The sequence below is a fragment of the Alligator mississippiensis genome, chromosome 4, assembly GCF_030867095.1.
Source record: "Alligator mississippiensis isolate rAllMis1 chromosome 4, rAllMis1, whole genome shotgun sequence".
Classification (NCBI taxonomy): domain Eukaryota; kingdom Metazoa; phylum Chordata; order Crocodylia; family Alligatoridae; genus Alligator; species Alligator mississippiensis.
In genome coordinates this window covers 118,623,875-118,644,244 of record NC_081827.1, presented here as the reverse complement: position 1 = coordinate 118,644,244, position 20,370 = coordinate 118,623,875, and the positions used below count along the sequence as shown (strand labels likewise).

General features: G+C 44.6%; 1 protein-coding gene across 9 annotated transcripts in view; it reads left to right on the top strand.

Moving 5' to 3' along the window:
* MICAL3 (microtubule associated monooxygenase, calponin and LIM domain containing 3) overlaps window positions 1–20,370 on the top strand; it is a 261,969-nt gene that overhangs the window by 96,778 nt on the left and 144,821 nt on the right. For 4 of the 9 annotated variants that reach the window (XM_059726528.1, XM_059726527.1, XM_059726526.1 and 1 more), the window contains exons 1-2: window positions 8,851–9,019; window positions 11,491–11,874. In XM_059726528.1, coding sequence (XP_059582511.1) covers window positions 11,611–11,874 — 264 coding nt within the window. In that variant the 5' untranslated portion in view covers window positions 8,851–9,019; window positions 11,491–11,610. Of the gene's footprint in view, window positions 1–8,850; window positions 9,020–11,490; window positions 11,875–20,370 lie in introns of those variants that run through there. The other 5 variants (XM_059726523.1, XM_059726524.1, XM_059726525.1 and 2 more) reach the window with 3 other exon arrangements.

Genomic DNA, 20,370 nt, shown 5'->3' with positions numbered 1-20,370 from the left:
ACTGGGTCATAGTTCCCCTTGATTGTTTGTTCTATGGCTGCTCGAACGTTTGTGTTCCTTTCCATACGGTTGCAAAAGTTTTCCCAGGAGGAGTGGAGGTTCCTCTCCCAGCCATACCTTGTCTAGCAGATGGTTAGGGTTCTGTTCTAAAAAGAAGGGAAATAAAAGTTTTAACCCACTCTAGTTGAGGAAAGCCTGGGACTTGGTCTTCCATTGTTTGGGTGAGCTGTGTAATTACTAGGCTACTGTATAAAAGATGGGTGACACTACCATCAACAATTGTGGTTTTTGAATGAAGGTTACGAAGGCTGCCAGGTGTTTTGTGTTGAGATGAACTGTGTGTGTGTGTGTGTGTTTAGCTATGCTCTGAGCTCTTCCCTGAGAATCCAAATCTAGTAGGACTTAAGTTGTGGGGATACCTCATTTCTGAATCACAAATAGCCTTAGGTGGGAAACAAACTAAGCTACTCAGTTTACTTTAGATACATGCCTAGAGGCACAGCAAAAATAGCAGACTTTTAGGTGACTAAGTGACTTAACAGGTAAGAGTTTAAGCATCTATGGCCTCCCAAGTGCCTAAGCAGTTAGGCAGATTTTTTGCTTGCTGCATTTTTGGAATTAAGTGGAATAGGCAGCTACATTGCACTCTACACTTTTGAATTTTGGTACACTTTTGGATCTTACTCATCGATACTATGGCGATAGGGAAGATACCAATAAAGCAATAAGTTGCTGTCAGTTTGAGCAGGGCCCTTGCTTTTACTAGGATTGGGTCTACCAGTCTGTTTTGGTGGTATGCCTTTCAAGTAGTTGGCATGCATAGTATGTCTCCTAATTCTTATGAAATTCTTATGTAGTTCATTAATGAAGTAGGGTGGAGGTTATTTGAGTCCTGAGATGTTTTCTCATATTCTGTTTGTTTTACCTGGAAACCTTGATGCTTTGTTTTCTACCCACAGATTTGCTGTTTTGTAACAGCCCTCCCTGAAATTTTCCTTGAATAGAAAGGGATCACTATTGTTTGTTTGTTTTGTTCCAGCCACTGTAAGTTAAGTATTTTCTGGGTTGAGGTCTTACAGCTCACATATTTGAATTTGTTTGCCTGCTTGCCTACCTGCCTTCCTTTGAAGGTCTGTATTAAGAAATGCAGATTCTTAAACCTATAATCCTTCTCATCTTCCAAAGCAAATCCTCTTTCACAGAAACAGGTGTTTTCTGTAAATAATCTATTTGAGCTGTTTTGTGCAATGTACTTACACATGCTCTTGATGAGTAGCTAGTGAGTGCACAAGGAGTAAGTGGGGGGGAAGGGGTGGAGAATCATCAGTCTCTTCTGTCACAACTCCCTGCACTCCTGCCCCGCCTCCCTTCTCTGCCTGTTCCTTCTCTACCTGCTTCCTTCAAAAAGGAAAAATAAAGCTTGCCATTTCTACATACAAGAGTTGTTGAAAAACTGGAAGCAGCAAACGAAATTTGCTTTCTTGTGTGCTTTTCGTTTACATTTGGCTATATTTGGGACTATTTCCATTTGGGTGCTGAGAGTCTGGTATTCACCAGTATGCTAAGGGGGTGTCTCTTGGAATTAAAAATCCAGACAGCCACCTTCTTGGAATGAAATGGGTGCTGACAGAAATGACCAATTCTCAGCTTCATTCCTGCTGTATTAAAGCATTTAGGTGAAAGCAGGTTTGGTGATCTCAACCTTGTCTGGACCACATAATTCTATGCAATTAACAGTCTGTGCTGAGCTGCATAGGGCAGGACAGCTAGACATGCTGCAAGGAAGACCTGAATTGCACTGCTGGAGTGGCACAAGGAAAGGCAAAGAGAAATTTACATAGTATAGGCAGGTATTATATCAGGCACTTGTCTTTTCAGGTTTTGAACTTTAGAATAATTTTTATTGCTCCTCAAATAATGCATATACCTAGTATAACGTTTTCCATGACACACAGATGATAAATTTAACATGTCTTGTTTAGCCTTTTCCATCACCTTAAGATTACCACCTTGGTAATTTAATACATGTTTCTGATGAGGTGTGGATTGTTGACTTGAATTGCATATACATTAAAACCACATTGCATGTAGTTCTCATTAGCCGGTTAGTTTGCTGTCTTGAAGTTCTTCTGGCATCTAGACAATACTATAATGTGACTTCTGATTACCAGTTGTCAAACTGCTGCGCTGGATGACTTTTGGAATAAGGATGATGGTGGAACATGCAGACCTCAAAGGAATAAAATGACCATGTTGCTGGAAATGCTGTAACCCTGTCCACAGCATCTGGCTTTTCATTAGATTCATAACAAATCTTTAGTGTTGAGTGTGTTTGTTTTTAAAATACCACCTCTTCTCTACACAAGCTGTGCCCTTCCTGTGGCATAGTCTGCTGATTCAACAAAGACAAAATTAATCTGTGTCCTGTGCGGTGGTGTTCCAGACCTGGTAAGATCTGTTGTAAGGAAAATATGGATCTTCAAGCGAAGCAGTACAGAGATTAAAGTTTTTCCCCTATGAAACATCCCTTCCAGCTGTTACTCTGAGACCTCTTTTAAACCATGGTTTTATTACAGGATAGCTGTTCAGTTATTCAAGGGAAGTCTAGCTCATAGAGCTTGCTTAAAGTGATGTTTAACCCAGCCCAGGCTTTCAGACATCCTCTTTGCATCTTAGTGGAGGGGGGAGGAGAATCAGCTCTGTTCAATAGTGAAACCTTGGCTCCTTGGGCGCATCCAGATGAGTGTGGCTATGCAGTATATGGTGCTGCAAACACGTTTGCAGTGCCACATATCACACAGCTGGCTGTTCTTCGTGCTGCAAGGGCACACTGCCTGTGCGTGCACTCAGGGCCAGACACAGGCGTGGGTGAACTGGGCAGCCGCCTGGGACCCGAACAGGAAGGGGGTCCAAAAACTAATTTTTTGATCATTATTATCATTACCTCTGGCGAAGGGTGGCCTGATACTAAAAGGTCACCCGGGGCCACCAGGAGTCAAGGTATGGTGCTGTGTGCAGGGCCCCAGTCTCCCCTACCCCACCTAGGGTAACTTGCCATGTGCCAAAGTGTGCACGGCATAGGCATTTCCCGGGGACAAGTAGCTGTGGCGCAAGGTGCGCTGCTGCTACTTGTCCCCAGAGAACGAATGTCCACGCTTGTCTGGCCTTTGTGGCAGGGATGCCACAAAACTATCGTAGATTGAGCTTGAAAGAGGGTAGATGTTGCACGCCCCAGAACATCCCCATTTGAGGAGTCTTTAGGAACGCTGTCTTGGGCATGACAGCCCCCCCCCAGCTGGTGAAATGTTGGAGCACCAGGGTTCCATGGCAGTTGGCTAGAGGTCATGGTGGCGGTTGGGGTGGAGCAGGGGGGAAACGCTGAGGCTCTTTGGGGAAACAAAACTCGTCTCGGAGAAACTGAGGGTACCAAGTCACATCTGCTGCAATGACTGAGCTCCTCGGGAACGGAAGGGCTCGTTCCTAGCATTGGGGCTGTAAGACCAATTGGGAATGACCTTCATGTCAGGGCGGCAGGCTGGTAATCAAGCTGCTTCCTGCTGTTTATTCTGTGCCTTAGTTTATTCATCTATAAAATTAAGAGATCAGACTGGTAAACACTGTTAAGTTCTTTGTGTGTTTTGGCTTAAAAATGCCGTGTAAGCGCCTGTCTCTTACCTTTTCAGTGTATGAATTGGCATGTTGGGGCAAAACCGGGAGCAGGGACAAATCCTCAGAGGATGAGAAGAAGCCAAGTTCACCAGTCAAATAGCAAATGAACCTTGTGGTAGCTGTTTTCCTGAATGGGGGATTGTTTGTTTGTTTTTTTTGGGTTGAACCTGTCCGACAGTGGACTTCACTTATTCTTATTGAGAAAATGAGAGTAAAATGCTCTACTTCCAAGATTTGTTTGGTTTGGCAATCCTACTCTGTACAGAGGGTGCACATTTCTCCATCTCTCTAAACGGCATTTCCTTCCTTGAGAAATGAAATTTTTCTGTTGTGTCAGGAGAGCAGAGTGCTCTTTGCAGTGCTGTGATGATGCCAGGATGTTAAGTCCTGAAAGAAACAGAGTTGCTCCTGATTTAAAAAGTGGTTATTCCACCAAAGACATTGCTTGTCAGAGGTGAGGATTTTGAATCTCAGGGTTGCCACCCAAAAGTGGAAGACCGCAGTCAGATGTGAGCATCATTGTATCCTGTGACTGCATCTCTGCATGAAGTGCAGCACGTGAAGTCATGCAAACTGGGTTCATCCTCTCCTGAAGCTGGTCTTGTGGATAGTTGGCATGCTATGCCTCTGCTATTCCTTTGTGATCTTTGTAAAGAGAGGGTAAACAAATGGGTGTATCATATTCCCTTTTTTCTCTTTTTCATTCATCCTGCAATGGATTAATGTCACTTTTGGACATCTCTGTAGTTCAGGTCCATTTGATGAATGATTTAAAGCTGGGAACACAGGAATGCAGAACTCTTAACTGCAGCACTAAGCTGTGCAACTCTTGCCTTGCTTCAGAGAAGTGAAGGGCCTCTCAGCAAACCACCAAGGCTTTCTGGACACAGGTAATCTAATCAGAAGGTAGAAGGGGGAAAAATTAAACTGTTCCTGTCTTTCTTCCCCACTTGGATATGCTCTTAGGGACCTCAGCTGCGGTTGTAGGCTAATACAGAGGAAACTGCACAGTTGAACTTTGCTTGAGGCCACCCAGATGGTAATTGCTATTATGAAACTAGACCATTTCAGTCCATTTACCTATCCTTCATAATGCTTAATACAGACCCCTATATACAAGGATCTTAGTATAAGATCAAGACAAAACCCCTCTATGTATCCTTTTCTTTGTTGGGTTTGTTTGTTTTTTGCATTTGTTTTCTCAAAGCACAGACTTCTTTCAGCTCTTGGTATACTTTTTTTTTTTTATTTTTTTCCTTTTAAAAAGAACTGGTTCTCATTTATGTGTTAGTTCATGTTTAGGCTGTCCCTCTCATTTATGTTCCATCTAGAGGGTGAGGGAAGAAATAAAAACCTAAATGCTCCAGCCCTCCTTCCTCTTCTTTGCTGACAGCCATGTTTTGCAAGTTAATTTGAAAGCAGACATGCTTGAATTGCTGTTTGCTTGACTGCTGAATTTTATGGAACTGGCAGATTTAAGTATGATGCTGATACTCTTCTTTCCACTTGGTAAAAGACTTCCACATAGTACACAGTCCAGTACAGGTGTGCTGTTGGTCTTCATTTCATTTCATAGACGTTAGGGCTGGAAGGGATCTCAAAGATCATCAAGTCCAGCCCCTTGCCCCAGGAAGTCAGCTAGGGTCAAAGGATCCCAGTAAGATAAGCATCTAAGCATTTCTTGAATGAGTCCAGAGTAAGTGCCTGCACCACTTCTGGAGGGAGTCTATTCCAGGTCTTGGGGGCTCAGACAGTAAAGAAATGTTTTCTTATGTCCAGCCTAAAACAGTCTTGGAGGAGTTTATCGCTGTTGGTCCTTGTTTTTCCTTGGGGTGCTCTGGTGAACAGAGATTCTCCCAGATCCTGATGTACAACCCTTGTGCACTTATAGGCAGTCATCAGGTCTCCCCCTGAGTCTGTGCTTTTCCAGGCTGCAGAGTCCCGTGGCGCTCAGCCTCTCTTTATAAGGCTTCTTCTCTTGCCTTCTGATCATGTGCGTGGCTCTCCTTTGGACTCTCAAGCTTCTCGACATCATCCTTCTTGAATTGTGGAACCCAGAATTGGACGCGGTATTCCAGCTGTGGCCTCACCAAGGCCGAGGACAGTGGGAGGATGACATCCTGAGATTTACTTTAGAAGCATCTATGGATGCAAGCCAGGGTTTTATTTGCTTTACCAGCTGCGACATTGCATTAGAGGCTCATGTTCATCTTGTGGCCAGTCATGACCCCCAAGTCTCCTTCAGCAGTGGTGCTAGCAAATGTAGCACTGCCGAGCCTATAAATATGCTGCGGGGGGCTTTTTCCCCCGAGGTGGAGTATCTTACATTTATCGGTATTGAACGTCATCAGGTTTGTATCTGCCCACTTACTAAGTTTATCCAAGTCAGCCTGGATCACTAGCCTGTCCTCAGGTGTGGATGCTGTGCCCCCAAAGTTTAGTGTCATTAGCGAACTTGGCCAGTGTGCTTCTGACACCAGTGTCCACATCACTGATAAAGATGTTAAAGAGAACTGGTCTCAGGACAGAGCCTTAGGGGAAACCACTGGTCACGGAGCGCCGTAATGATTCGCTACCATCGACCACTGGCTTTGAGGTCAGACCCAGAGAGTAATTTCCCAACCATCGGACTGTGGTGTAGGCCAACTGTGGCCCTGGCAATTTTTTCCATGAGGAGATCATGGAACACCAGATCAAAGGCTTTTTTTAAAGTCCAGATATATGATGTCAATCTCTTCTCCCTTGGCCAGGTGATGTCACCTGGCCATAGAAGGAGATGAGATTGGTCAGGCAAGACCTACCCATGACAAACCCGTTCTGGCTGTCCCTCAGGACATTGCCCTCAGCCAGCTTATCCAGAAGGGTCTCCTTGATAATTTTCACCAGAATCTTACCAGGGATTGAGGTCAAGCTGATTGGCCTGTAATTCCTGGCATCTACTTTCCGTCCTTTCTTGAAGATGGTCTTCTAGTGCCCACATTTCTAGTTTGCATAATATAGAGCAAAAAGCAGTAAGGATTTTATTTATAATTTTTGCCGGCCTAGACATTTATTTGCCTTCTGACATCCCTGATTAGCTAGTGTGGGATGGCAGGAACCATTTCTTTAATTTTAATTTTAAAAAAAGAACCTGGAATTGAAAATGGTTTATTTTGATTAGTTGGAATAAGATTTTTATTTTCATGCTGGATTCCAGTAAGGGTTAATAGATTGCTGAGAAATTAAGTTCTGGGGCGTGTCTCAGGCAAATGTCTGTAAAAGCAAAAATGCAGAGTATATCACTCTTATTCTTTCAGTTCTTTCTCTGGTTATGAAATAACAAGAACCTGATAATGGACGAATCCTCCTTGAGAAAAGAAGTATTCTAAATAGAGCTGATCAGAATGTTTATCAAACTTTTTTTCTTCCTTAAAATGTACTGTCAGGGTGGCCAAAATATTTTGTGAATACATGTTGAATGCAAAAATGAAGAAAAACTTCAGAAACGTCAGAATGGTTCATTTCAGCATTTCATACATCTAGCCTGTGAGAGAATGATATACATTAAAATCGCTATCTGATTTTAGAGCAGAGGTTGAATTTGTGATCCAACTCCAGCACATATCACCTCCAAGAGCTTTTTGAACTGGCTTCATTAGACCTACATCCATAGATGGGAATGAGTTTGGGAAGCTCAAACATTTTCTTACTGTTTGTACATCTGTTTTAAAATGTTTGTGCAAGTCTGAAACACCACCTGGAACTTACACATTGTCTCTCTCTCTGGGGTCTTCTGGTTTCTTTTGTCCTGGGCATGAGCTGGAGATCCTGAGTGTACTTGCATAAGTGAGTCAGTGACAACCTCTTGCTATTGTTGTAAATAGAAACACAAGCCCTGTTCCTGCATGCACGGCAAGCTTTGTGTTTCACTCCCAACACATCAGTGTACCAGCCAAGGAATGTGCAGAGCTTCTGAGTCGGCAATGAGCTGCCTTGAGACAAAAAAACATGCAGGATAATGCAGACTTGCAGATAAGCCAGCAATATATATGAATACTGTGCAAACCTGGCAGATACTTTCTGCCTGCCCTTGCCGTGGCTTCTATAGTCTCTGTGATTTCTGGCTTGTTGCCCTTGGGTTTTATGGGCTCTCATGTTTGCATCAAAAACACAGAATTATGGGAGGAGGTGGATTAAAATGATGGAAGTGTATGTGTAGAAGGAACAGCTGAGTTTGACCTTCAGGAATAATTGGTTTAAATATAACACTTTACCAAATGGGAAGTGGAGAGGAGTTCTCTTTTCCCTCCCCCTCAGTTTAATACCCCTCTCTGGTTAAACTTTGTAAAATGAGATGAGTCTACAAAATAAAGTTATAGGGTGGCAAACTTTGAACATAGTGCAGTAGATTCCTGGAGCTTTGGTATTTCGCCCCAGAGTACCTCTAAACACTGCCAGATCATACTGCCACATGTGTTGCACTGGTGAAACAATAGAGGCAGCAATAAGGAATGAATCCTGCCTTGTCTTTGATCTAGATACTATAATAAAATAGCAGACTGGTAGTTTCTCACTTAAACTTTCCACTATTTATGGGGGGTTTTAAACTCCTTGATCTGTGTTGGTCATCATTAGGAAACACTTTGTAACTGACAGTAAATGGAGGAGTGATTGGTGTTGAGATCTGTGGGTAATGGTGAGTGGCAGGGAAACACTACACAAAATAGAAACGTGATGTTGTGGCATTCATCTGGTTGGTGGGCTGGGGAAAGGGTTTTATATATGTCATCATGCTGGTGTTGGTTTGCTTATTTCTCTTGCATTATTAGCAATATCTTGGAGTGCTTTATAGTATGCTTCTGAGGGTTGTAGATGCGTGATATGGTCTTTTATGAGGCTTATGTAACTCCTTTAAGGAGTATGCTAATTGCCCTGAGGAAATGCAGCCTGGGAAGCATTTTTTTGCTGTTATGAGTAGGAATTAAGACGAAAAATAAGGGAAATGGTCGGTCCCATGCTGTTGCTTATGACTCATTGGTTGCTAGTGATCTCATGGCTATATCCGAAAAACAGCTTCATTTATGTCTGGTGCTCTAAGACAGTTGTCCTTACGAAGTCTGCAGTACAACTCATTACTGAGATCAGGATCCTGTAGATGAAACTTGGTTGTTTCTAATAAAAACTCTTGTTTTGTGTTTGTAGCTATAGGTAACCTGTCTTGCCATTCTCAAACCAGAGTAATAACAGTTATGTTAGGTGAGATGTGGAGTGTCCAAACAAACTGCTGCAGAGCATGATGCATCAGAGGGGAAGAGACAAACTACACTGTTTCATTCTGCTTCCTGTCTGCTGGAAGCATGAAAAATTGCTGGTGAGATTTGGAATTTTTTTAATCCAAGACCATACACTTACTCCTTTTTTTTTTTTTCTTTCTTTTACCTTGCCTCACCCTAGCAGCAAAACAAATTGAACCCCCCCTCCACCCACCAGTTTTCATGATTATTACAGGAGCTTCACTTCCAAAATCTGTCTGCCCCTAGAGTTCTGTTTCTGCTGATCGTTTATCCATTGCATGCTGTAAAGGTAAGCAGCACTCAGTCCTTCTTCCTTAAAGAAAGGACAGTATAATTTTGTTTTGAAAAATTACAGACATGGGGAATATGTACAAAATACTGTATCCACTGATATTGATTTAAGAGTGAGACTAATTTAGCACCCAAATCACACTATTACTACTTTATTCTCAATAAAGCAATTAAGGTAAGAATACTGACACAGTGCCCAGGATGGGTCTAAGTTAGTACTCTCCTGTGATGCAAGTACATTGGGGATGAAGCATCTTTTTCAATCTACCGCTATTCTTTCTTCCTCAAGCATTTGGTAGCTTTTGGAGAATAAACTGTTTTTAGAAGTATGGTAGCTTTACCGCCTCTCCTTTTAGGTTACTCTTAAACAACGTTCTGTTCGAGGTTTCTGTAGCTGTTTGGACTGCCCTTCAACATGCTTTTTCCTACTCATGTGATCTGGGTAGAGATGCATCTTTCTTATATGTTCAGGGTCTCAGTCAATATTACATTTGCAGTGTCAGTAGCAGGTGTGTTCTCCAATCCTGCATTTGCTCTCAGATTGGCAGGAAACACCTAGGGGAACTAGGGAGGGAGGAGGAACCCACCCTTTGCTGCTGCTGCTGTTTCCAGCTAGTGGGCCAGGAGCAGCTCTGGCGCATTTCTTCCTGTCCCCCCACACTTTCTTCCCTTCCCCAGGCAGGGCCAGCAACAGTTTGGCAGCAGCATGTCCTCTCCCCTCCTGAGGGGAAGGGGAGAGGGGTGCCAAGAGAGGAGGGGTGGAGATGGGATTCTCATCTGATTTGGAGACTTTAAGTCCCCCTTGCTGCTCCCTTGGTGCAGTCTGAAACGGGGGTGCATCTGTGCCACTGTACTACCTCAGGTTCCATTTCTGTGTGTGCATCCACTGTGGCATGCAACAGGGAAGGGTTTGGTCCTCTGGCATCTTGCAGTGCTTTGCTTTCTTCCTCTTCCCCCTTGGAGGGAAATGTAAAGTTGTGGGGGAGGAGAGAACCCAGACTATCAGTGATCACCAGGGATCCACGTTTTCTGTTTGCCATGGAAAAGCACAATTTTTTTCTTTAAAAGTGGAAAAACACAGATTTTTCACCTTTCAAAAGGGGAAAAACGTGGGAAAACATAGGTTTCCCTTTGCAGGCTGGCAGAGTTCCAGCCTGCAAGGGGCTGCTTGGAGCTGGGGGGAGTGGGATGTGTGCGCACTTGTACAGTTGATGGTGGAGAGCCGGGGGGGGGGGGGCTGGCTCCCTGCTGTATGCACTCCTGGAAGGGGCCTATGGTGGGGCATTTGCTGCCGCTGCTGCCCCCCCCAATTTGTGTGCAGGATGGGAAAGGATGCTCTGCACTCTACTCCTACTGCAGCAGCTGTTGTGTCCTATAGCCTTGGCAGCTGAGGACCCCCTCTGGCAAGGGTGGGGGTGGACAGGGCTGTGGATTGGGAGTAAGGAACACTGGCAGGGGTGGGCAGGGGATTGGGAATGAGGGGCACTGGAAGGGGCAGGGCAACAGCATATCAGGGCTGCTTAGTGCCACAAAGCAGCAGTGGGAAGACGGCTGCAGTTGGGCTCGCATTCTGGTGAGCAGAGGGGGCAGGGAAGCTCTGATTTTTCCATGATAAAAAACCAAAATCAAATGCCAAAATATATAGGTATTTAGAATTTATTTTATTATAATGATTGAGAAACTGGTAGGCTTCCAAATTTCTTTAAAATTGTAAATATGTTAACATGTTGTGTTCAACTTATACCTATAAGTATAATAATGTTTCATTTTAATTGCAGAAAATCACAGATTTTTTTTTAATAGGAGAATTTGGAATTTTTTTATCAGGTAATTTGGGATTTTTAAACAGAGAAAACCAGGATCTCTGGTGATTACTCTCCCATACGCTTTGCCTCTACTCTCACAATCTTTAATGTTACCAAAAATTAATTTAGCTGACTTGAAAATTCATAGTGCAATGATTGTGAAGTGAGCATTGTTAAAAACTTTCTGAGAAATGGGAGAGGGATCAGATAAAATATCTGTAATTTGTCTGAAAAAAACCAGATGTTTTATTAAGCTGTTTTTAATGATTTTCTTGGAACCATCTCAGGTGTTCAGCTGCCCTCAATGAGAACTTAGTGTCTTATGATTTATGGAAAAGTTGAACTTCTTTTGTAGTTCAGTAACCAGAGGTTTAGAAATACGAGTAGTAAGTGAATGCGAATTCAGTTATTTATTTCCTGTTTGTCTGTCTAATTTTCCCTCTCTTTTATAGGTGAATAATGCTTGTGGCCCATAGGTGAAAGTAGCTGGTCAGAACAACATCAGGAAGACCAGCAGACTGGAAGAGCACAGCTGCCCTCACATCAACAAGGGCAGCTATTGAGTGGAAAGCATGGAGGAAAGTGGGAATGAAAAGGTGAATCAGGCTCATGTTCTCTTCGACAGATTTGTCCAGGCCTCAACTTGTAAGGGAACTCTCAAAGCTTTCCAAGAACTCTGTGACTACCTAGAGCTAAAGCCCAAGGACTACCGTTCTTTCTATCACAAACTCAAGTCCAAGCTCAACTACTGGAAAGCCAAAGCTCTTTGGGCCAAGTTGGACAAGAGGGGCAGCCATAAAGACTACAAGAAAGGGAAAGCATGCGCCAACACGAAGGTAAGAAAAATAGGCTTTCCCAGAACTTTCCCATAGAAGCCAGTACTGAACTCTTGCCTAGCTCAATACTATAGCTTGTCTCCAGAATCTGCAGGAGAATTCAGAGCAAAGGGAACATGTGCTTTCCAGCTGGAGTTGTTTGTGAGGGAAGCTGGGTATTATCATTCTTAAATGTGGTGAAAGAGAATTCTGCAGCTAATTTTTAGTTGCAATTCAGTAATTAATGCCTTAGTAGCCATGTTGGCTTCCAAAGCAGCTTCTTTTCCACCAGACTTAACTGCCCAGCTGCATTTGAGAAGTGAAACAGAAAACTTTGCAAATGAGTAGAATCCACGGAAGGGTCAGCCAAGCTAACTGCATTCTGTGTCTTGGGTATTAATGATGTAGTCAAGTTAGAAATCTTCATTATAAGCCCCTGCTCTGGGACACCTATAACCACTGTTTAGAAATATTTACCAGGCATCAGGGGCAGAAGTAAAGCTGCCACCTAAAGGTGAATAGAAAATATTTGTTTAGAAATTTTTGCAAATGTATTCCTTTAGCCTGTACGTTTCATAATAGGTAGGGTCAGAAAGGACCTGAGCAGATCATCGAGTCCGACCCCCTGCCCTTGGCAGGAAAGAATGCTGGGGTCAAACAACCCCGGCTAGGTGATTTGTCTAGCCTCTTTTTGAAGACCCCCAGGGTAGGAGCGAGCACCACTTCCCTTGGAAGTTGGTTCCAGATCCTAGCTGCCTTGACTGTGAAGTAGTGGCACCTGAGAACCACTCTCAGTCAACTTATGGCCGTTATTCCTTGTTACTCCCAGTAGTGCTCGGGGGAACAGGGACTCCACCATAGCCTGCTGGCCCCCCTTGGCCAGTTTGTAGACAGCCACCAGATCCCCTCTCAGCCTTCTCTTGTGGAGGCTGAACAGGTTCAGGTCCTGTAGCCTCCACTCATAGGGCCTGCCTTAGTGCCCCCTGATTATGTGAGTGGCCCTACTCTGGACCCTCTCAATGCTGTCCGCATCCCTCCTGAAGTGTGATGTCCAGAACTGGACACAGTACTCCAGTTGCGGCCTGACCAGTGTCGCATAGAGGGGGAGGATCACCTCCTTGGACCTGGTCGCAATGTGGTGCAGTTAGCCTTCCTGACCGCGTCCCCACATTGGCAGCCCATGTTCATTTTGGAATCAGTAATGACACCAAGATCCTTTTCTGCCTCTGTGCTGACTAGAAGGGAGTTCCCCAGCCTGTAGGTATGCTGCTGGTTCTTCCTCCTTAAGCGCAGTACCTTGCACTTGTCAGTATTGAATCCCATCCTGTTCTCATCCGCCCACCCCTGTAACCTGTCTAGATCTAGTTGCAGCCTGTCCCTCTCCTCCAGCTTGCCCACTTCTCCACACATCTTAGTATCATCCTCAAATTTGAACAGGATGCTTTTCACCCCGTTGTCCAAGTCGCTGATGAAGATGTTGAACAATGCGGGCCCGAGGACTGAACCCTGGGGGACCCCACTGCCCACATCCCTCTAGGTCGAAAAAGACCCATCCACCACCACTGTCTGGGTGCAGCCCTCCAGCCAATTTGCAACCCATCTGACCGTGTAGGCATCAACGCCACAGTTGCCTAATGAGAATGGGGTGAGACACAGTGTCGAAGGCCTTCCTAAAGTCTAGAAAGACTACGTCCAGTGCGACACCTGCATTCAGGGATTTTGTGACTTGGTCATAGAAGGCCACCAGGCTGGTCTGACAGGACCTGCCTCGAATGAACCCATGTTGGTTGCCCCCAAGCATGATCTCCCCTGCTGGCCCCTTGCTCCTGGATAATTTTCTCAAAGAGCTTCCCCAGTACTGAGGTAAGACTAACGGGCCTGTAGTTTCCTGGGTCCTCCTTCCTCCTTTTCTTGAAAATGGGGACTACATTGGCCCTTTTCCAGTCCTCCGGCACCTTGCCAGAACACCACAAGTGCTTGTAAAGCCGTGCCAGGGGTCCTCCAATGACCTCTGCTAATTCCCTCAGCATTCTGGGGTGGAGATCATCAGGACCTGCTGATTTGACCATGTCTAGACCCACCAGAAGTTCCCTGACTAGGTCCTCACTGACCCTGGGCCTGGTAGCACCTCCCCTGGGTCCATCAGGAATCCCAGTGCGGGGGATGCCCCGGCCCCTGCTCAAAAAGATGGAGGCAAACAAATTGTTAAAGAGGTTAGCTTTGTCGTCTGGTGTGACCAGCAGATTTCCTAGCGTATCCTGCAGAGGCCCTACGTTACCCGGTGCCTTTTTTTTACCCCTTACACATTTAAAAAAGGACTTCTTGTTATCCTTGATCAGGGTCGCTAGTCCTAGTTCCATCTCTGCCTTAGCCTTCCTAACAGCCCCCCTACAATCTCGAGCAAATGCTTGATGTTTCTCATTTGAGTTCTATTCAGAAGGCAGTCAGGTACATTTAAGGAAAAAGAGAGGCTGATTTTTTTTATTTTTTTTTTTTAAGTTGGAATATGCTGTACTTGCAATAAGAAATTTCAGCTTTAAGCCCAAAAATAATTCATTAAATTGAACTGCAGAGATCTCAAAATCACATGCTGTACTGTGAACTTAAAGAAGGGGTAGGCAAAATATAGCCTGTGGACCAGATCTGGCCTGCCAAGTGATTGGATCCAGCTTGCAGGGGGTGGCTGCCAATTGATTCAGTATGGCCTGTGGCTGCCCCCACAGCACTCTAAATGGGGCCAAACTCAGCCCGGGGAAGCCTGCACCACGCTTCAGCCCATGCCTGCTGGTCTGGCCGCAGCTAGCATGCACAACTTCCAGCAGGGCTGCTCCTGGTGCAGCTGCAGACCCCTGGGTGTTGCTCTACTCCCCTTGCCTCTAGGAGTGGCTCCTCCTCCTACTCTGCTATGCTGCTTCTGGCCGGGAGGAGCTTCAGCTGGGCGGCTCCAGCTCCTACCTGCCTTCCACCCACTCTGGCCTGCGTGGCCGAGTTGATGGAAGATAGCTGGGAGCTTCAGCTGCGTGGCTCCTGTCCCAGCCCACAGGGCTCTAGCACCAGCTACTGGCACCCTCACCAGGTAGCCAGACTGGGTGAAAGGTGGCCAGGAGCTTGAGGCAGAGCCCTGCACACTGGGGCAGGAGATGCCCTGCAGAAGCTTCCTCCCAGCCCGGAGTGACACAGGAGGAAGAGCTGCCACTGAAGTCAAGGGGAGTGGAGCAGCACTCAGGTGGCTGCAGCTGCACCAGGAGCAAATGTGCATGTTGGCTGGGGCCAGGCTGGTAGGTGCGGGCTTCAGCGTGGCGGGGGCAGCAGGCACTCCACCCCGTATGAAGCACTGTAGGGGCAGTGATGGACCACGCTGCACAGGCAAGCTCTTCTGCACACACCCCTTGCCCCCTCCTTCCCAGTTTCCCTCTTTCCTCTCCCCCACACATGTGTACACATGTTCTGCCTATCCCCCCCCCTCCCCCAGACAGGGGCCACCCTTTGCCCCCACCCTGTGATCTTGGCCTCACCTGCCCCTCTCATTCCTGAACACCACTGTCTGCCACAACAGCTCACTAAAACTCCATATGTGAGATGGGGCCACGAGAAGGTTGGGGAGGAGGGGTGTTGACCTGACCCACAACAACTTGTCAAAACTCCCTATGTGGCCCCTGGGCCCAAATTATTGCCTGCCCCTGCATAAAGACTTTATTTTGGTATAGATGGAATCTTTTTCAGTGATTGTACATTTAAGTATTTTCTTGTAACAAATTACTTTGGTAAGTCATCGCCCAGTTTTTCTTTTAAAAATAAAGGTAGAAAGGAATTTTATGAATTTAATAAAGGATTATGTCCTGCTTTATCCACATGACCGAGGCATTCTTCATTACTACATATTCATATTCCCTGAGGAAGCAAAGACATTACAGAAATTTCTGTTTAATGCACAGTCATCTGACATTTGGGTGATTTAACTTCAGCGCATTACTTGGATATTAGAAAACTTCTTGTTTGGTTGTGTTTCTTTTCCATTTTGCATGTTCTTTATTTATAGGGTGGGTGACATTTGTTACTCATCAGAATTTCCACAGCATCTAGAAACCCTTGTCATGGTCTAGGACCTCATTATGTTAGGTGCCTTAAACCAAGAATTGCACGTGGTATTTTGCTCAGACTGGAACACTTGGATACTGTGGCATAAACACTAAGGGCTGAACCCCATTTCATCTTCACATGCATTAGTGGCACTTATACAGCCATGTAATTTCAGTTTTTGGTGCTTTTGCACAATTTGAACTTCACTGCTTCCCTACTGAGCCTGCTCAATAGGCTGCACTTTGGCTGGTGAGTGCCCAAGCAGAACATTGTCACTCAAGCATACACACAGTCCTGGGGAAGTTCCAAAGCTTTAGTTCCAGGAAAGTCATGATGATGTTAGGGAGAGAGACCCTTCCTCCTATAAGCTCAATAGCCTAGCGGTTGGGCATTTGCCTAGCGAGTGGGAGACTTGGGTTCCTCCCCTGAAGAGAATTGAAAAGTAAAAATACAGGTTCAAATAAGTGCTCTTACCACAAGGCCACAGGCTAGGCTTTATGCAAAGTGCTCTCCTGTCCTTCTCCAGCCCAACCACCATTTCACTTCTGGCGCTTACATAGGTGGAATCCAAATTGTGCATAAACATAAAAAATGCCCAATTACCTAATGGCAAGGTGTCATTTAAGTGTGTGAAGGTGAAATAGGTTTGAGCCCTAATGATACTTAACATGTTGTGGTTCTACCTTATTGCTGAACAATCTCCAGTGCCAAGTGTTTTGTAAGAGTAAACTTGCCTGTAAAGTACAAAGCTCATTGCAGCTATATAGCCCTTTGTTTCCCATAGTTTAAAACATTGTCCAGTATATGCAGCTGCAATTGAACTACTGTTGGCACCTCATAAATCCTTTACACAAGTGCTTTAACTTCTGCTGGAAGAATGTTAGACTTGAGTTTCTGCCAGTGGCCTTTACCTGTGGAAGGGTTTGAGAGTGGGTTAAAATTACATAAATACTCATACTCATGGGATGTTTGAATGACTTTGTCTTGGAGCTCTTGTGGGGGTAGGATAGACAGCTATTAATGTATTCCTAGATACCTTATATGCTACATCCAGACCATCTCAATTTTCAAATAGGTTTTATATTTTTGTTTTAAGAAAGCATTGAGGTTAGAAAAATTACTGGTAATCAACGTAGTTGAATACTCAGTGGACCTGAATTAGAACTATCCAATGTAAACGCCATTTTACTCATTTATCCTCTATCGTGACTAATGCATGTTCAGACTGTTATAAGACAAGAGAACTTGCCTGTGTAAATGTGGTCTTGCTGCTTATTAACCCCCTTAGGGATTGCTGTTCTTAAAAGAATGGAGCTGTCATTTAACTGGCAAACTGGTCAGCTATGAGGTAATACTTATCTTATATTCTTTCTTGGAAGAAGGAATAGAGTTTTTAGAGTTTGAAAATTGTATCATCAACAAAGAGAATGGTACTGAATTGGAAATATGCACCAGATCTTGTTCTGTGGCTTGTTGCTCTATTACAAGTTCTTAACAGGGGGGAAAAAAACTCTTTCAACAAATGATGAATTGGACACTTAGGATTTAATCTGGAAGCCTTTTTTGGAATTGCATTGCAAATAGCTTATATTTGGGCTGACCTCCTTTTTGGCAGCTTGCTTTGTTTATTTGATACATCTGGGAACCTGTGACTTTTTCTTCCTAGCTTTTCAATTGTTTCTATATCTACAGATTTGTGTTGCTTGCCTTATGCATTATAACTGCAGAATATCAAAATATTTGTCTTGCACTGTATTTGTGGCACCTATTTTAATAAGGCATCTTACACTGTTTGAACTTGTATGAGTCTACTATTCTTCAAGTGAACTGCAATTTATCAATTCATTTGCACAATATATGGGTCAACAGTAGCTCCTTAAACCTGGTTAATTGTAATAACTGAAAATTGGGAGCATCCAAAACAAAGGTCTGTTTTTCAGGACAGTCCATTCAGTCAGTGATTTGGCCTCTGATCAATCTGTAGTGTACTTAAAGTTGCTCGAGAAATATAGACACCTGGTGAAGGAGAAAAGTACCATGAAAAAGCTTGACTGTTTATTATAAAACTATGCCCTGGGCCATTTGAGCTAGTTATACTGAATGCAGGGTTTCTTTTCAGGCTGTAGGCTGGCATACTGGTAAGAAATATCAGTGTGCCATCTTGTTTTTAAATCTCACACAGATGTACTGGCACATAGTCTCTTCACATAATTTAAGAAGCCTTACTGAAAGTGCAGGAACAAGCCATCCCGATGTGCAGGAAGACTAGCAAGTCTGGCAGAAGACCAGCTTGGCTTAGCAGGGAGCTCTTTAGTAAACTAAGTTACAAAAACAAAGCTTATAAGAAGTGGAAACTTGGACAGATAAATAGAGAGGAGCATAAGAGCATTGCTGGGGCATGCAGGAATGATGTCAGGAAGGCCAGTTGGAGTTGCAGTTAGCAAGGGATGTGAAGGATAACAAGAGAGGTTTCTACAAGTATGTCAGTAGCAAGAGAAGGATCAGGGAAAGTGTGGGTCCATTACTGAATGGAGTAGGCAACCTTGTGACAGAGGGTGCAGAAAAGCCTGAAGTGCTTAATGTGCCTCTTTCACCTCTGTCTTCACAGGCAGGGGCAGCTCCCAGACTACTGCACCTGGCAGCACAGTTTGGGGAGGAGGTGATCAGCCAGCAGTGGCAAAAGAACAGGTTAGGGACTATTTAAAAATCTGGACATGTACAAGTCCACGGGGCCAGGTGGGATGTACCCGAGGGTGCTGAGGGAGTTGGCTGATGAGATTGCAGAGCCACTGTCCCTCATCTTTGAAAACTTACAGCAATCGGGAGAGATCCCAGATGATTGGAAAAGGGCAAACATAGTGCCCATATTTTAGAAGGGGAAGAAGGAAGATCCAGGGAACTACAGACCAGTCAGCCTCACCTCAGTCCCAGGAAAAATCATGGAGCAGATCCTCAAGGAATCCATTTTTAAGCACTTGGAGGAGAAGGTGATTAGGAAGGGTCAGCATGGATTCACCAAGGTTAAGTCATGCTTGACCACCATGATTACCTTTTATGACAAGGTGACTGTCTGTGTGGACATGAGACCAGTGGATGCAGTATACCTTGATTTTTAGCAAGGCTTTTGATATGGTCTCCCACAACATTCTCACAGGCAAGCTAAGGAAGTACATGCTGGATGAATGGACTGTAAGGTGGATAGAAAACTCCCTAGAGCATTGGGCTCAGAGAGTAATAATCAATGGCTCAGCGTATAGTTGGCAACTGGTATCAAGTGGAGTGCTGCAGAGATTGGTCCTAAGACTGGTTTTGTTCAATGTCTTCATCAGTTACCTGGAAGATGGTGAGGGGGCTTGAGGCACATGACTTGTAAGGAAAGACTGAGGGGGAACTGGGCTTATTTAGTCAGAAGAGGAAGGAGACTGAGGTGGAATTTAATAGCAGCCTTCAACTACCTGAAGGGAGGGTTTGAAAGAGGATGGAGCTAGACTGTTCTTAGTGGTGGCAGATGACAGAACAAGGAGCAATGGTGTCAACTTGCGGCAAGGGAAGTTTTACGTTTGGTATTAGGAAGAATTTTCTCACTAGGAGGGTAGTAAAACACTGGAACAGGTTACTCAGAAGTGGTGGACTCTCCATCCTTGGAGGTTTTTAAAACCTGGCTAGACAAAGCTTTGGCTGGGATGATCTAGTTGGGGATGGTCCTGCTTTGAGCAGTGGATTGAACTAGATGACTTCCTGAGGTCCCTTCCAGCCGTAATTTTCTATGATTCTGATATACTGCTAATAGTACTGGGCATGGCATTTTTAAGGTGATTGTATTGGTCACTATTAATACATATGGTAGAGTGAAAATTGAGGTGGGTGGGTGAGACTTAAAGGAAATTGTATCTTTTCTAGTTGATAAAAGGCCATATCCACTATATATAGTTTCCTAAAACTGTCAAGCTATTGCTGCTTCTCTGATGACAATGGTAGGAGCCCATATGTCAGTAGGATCCATACCAGAATATTGTACAGTGCTGCTTAAAATGAATGACTCACTGGTTAAAATACTAGTGTTCCCTGTGTATTGTCTACCCTTCTGCTCCAACTATTATTCTCCCTTATGCAGGTCAATTCATAGAAGTAGGGTCGGAAGGGACCTTGTAGATCATCAAGTCCAACCCTCTGCCCCGGGCAGGAGAGAGAACTGGGCTCCAATGACCCCAGCCAGGTAGACGTCAAGCCTTCTCTTAAAGACCCCCAGGGTAGGAGCCATCACCACTTCCCTTGGAAGTTGGTTCCAGATCCTAGCTGCCCTGACTGTGAAGTAATGCCTTTGGATGTCCAGTCTAAACCTACTCTCTAACAATTTGTGGCCATTATTCCTTGTTACCCCGGGGGTTGTTAGGGGAAACAGGGTCTCTCCCAAACCCTGCTGGTCCCCCCTGGTCA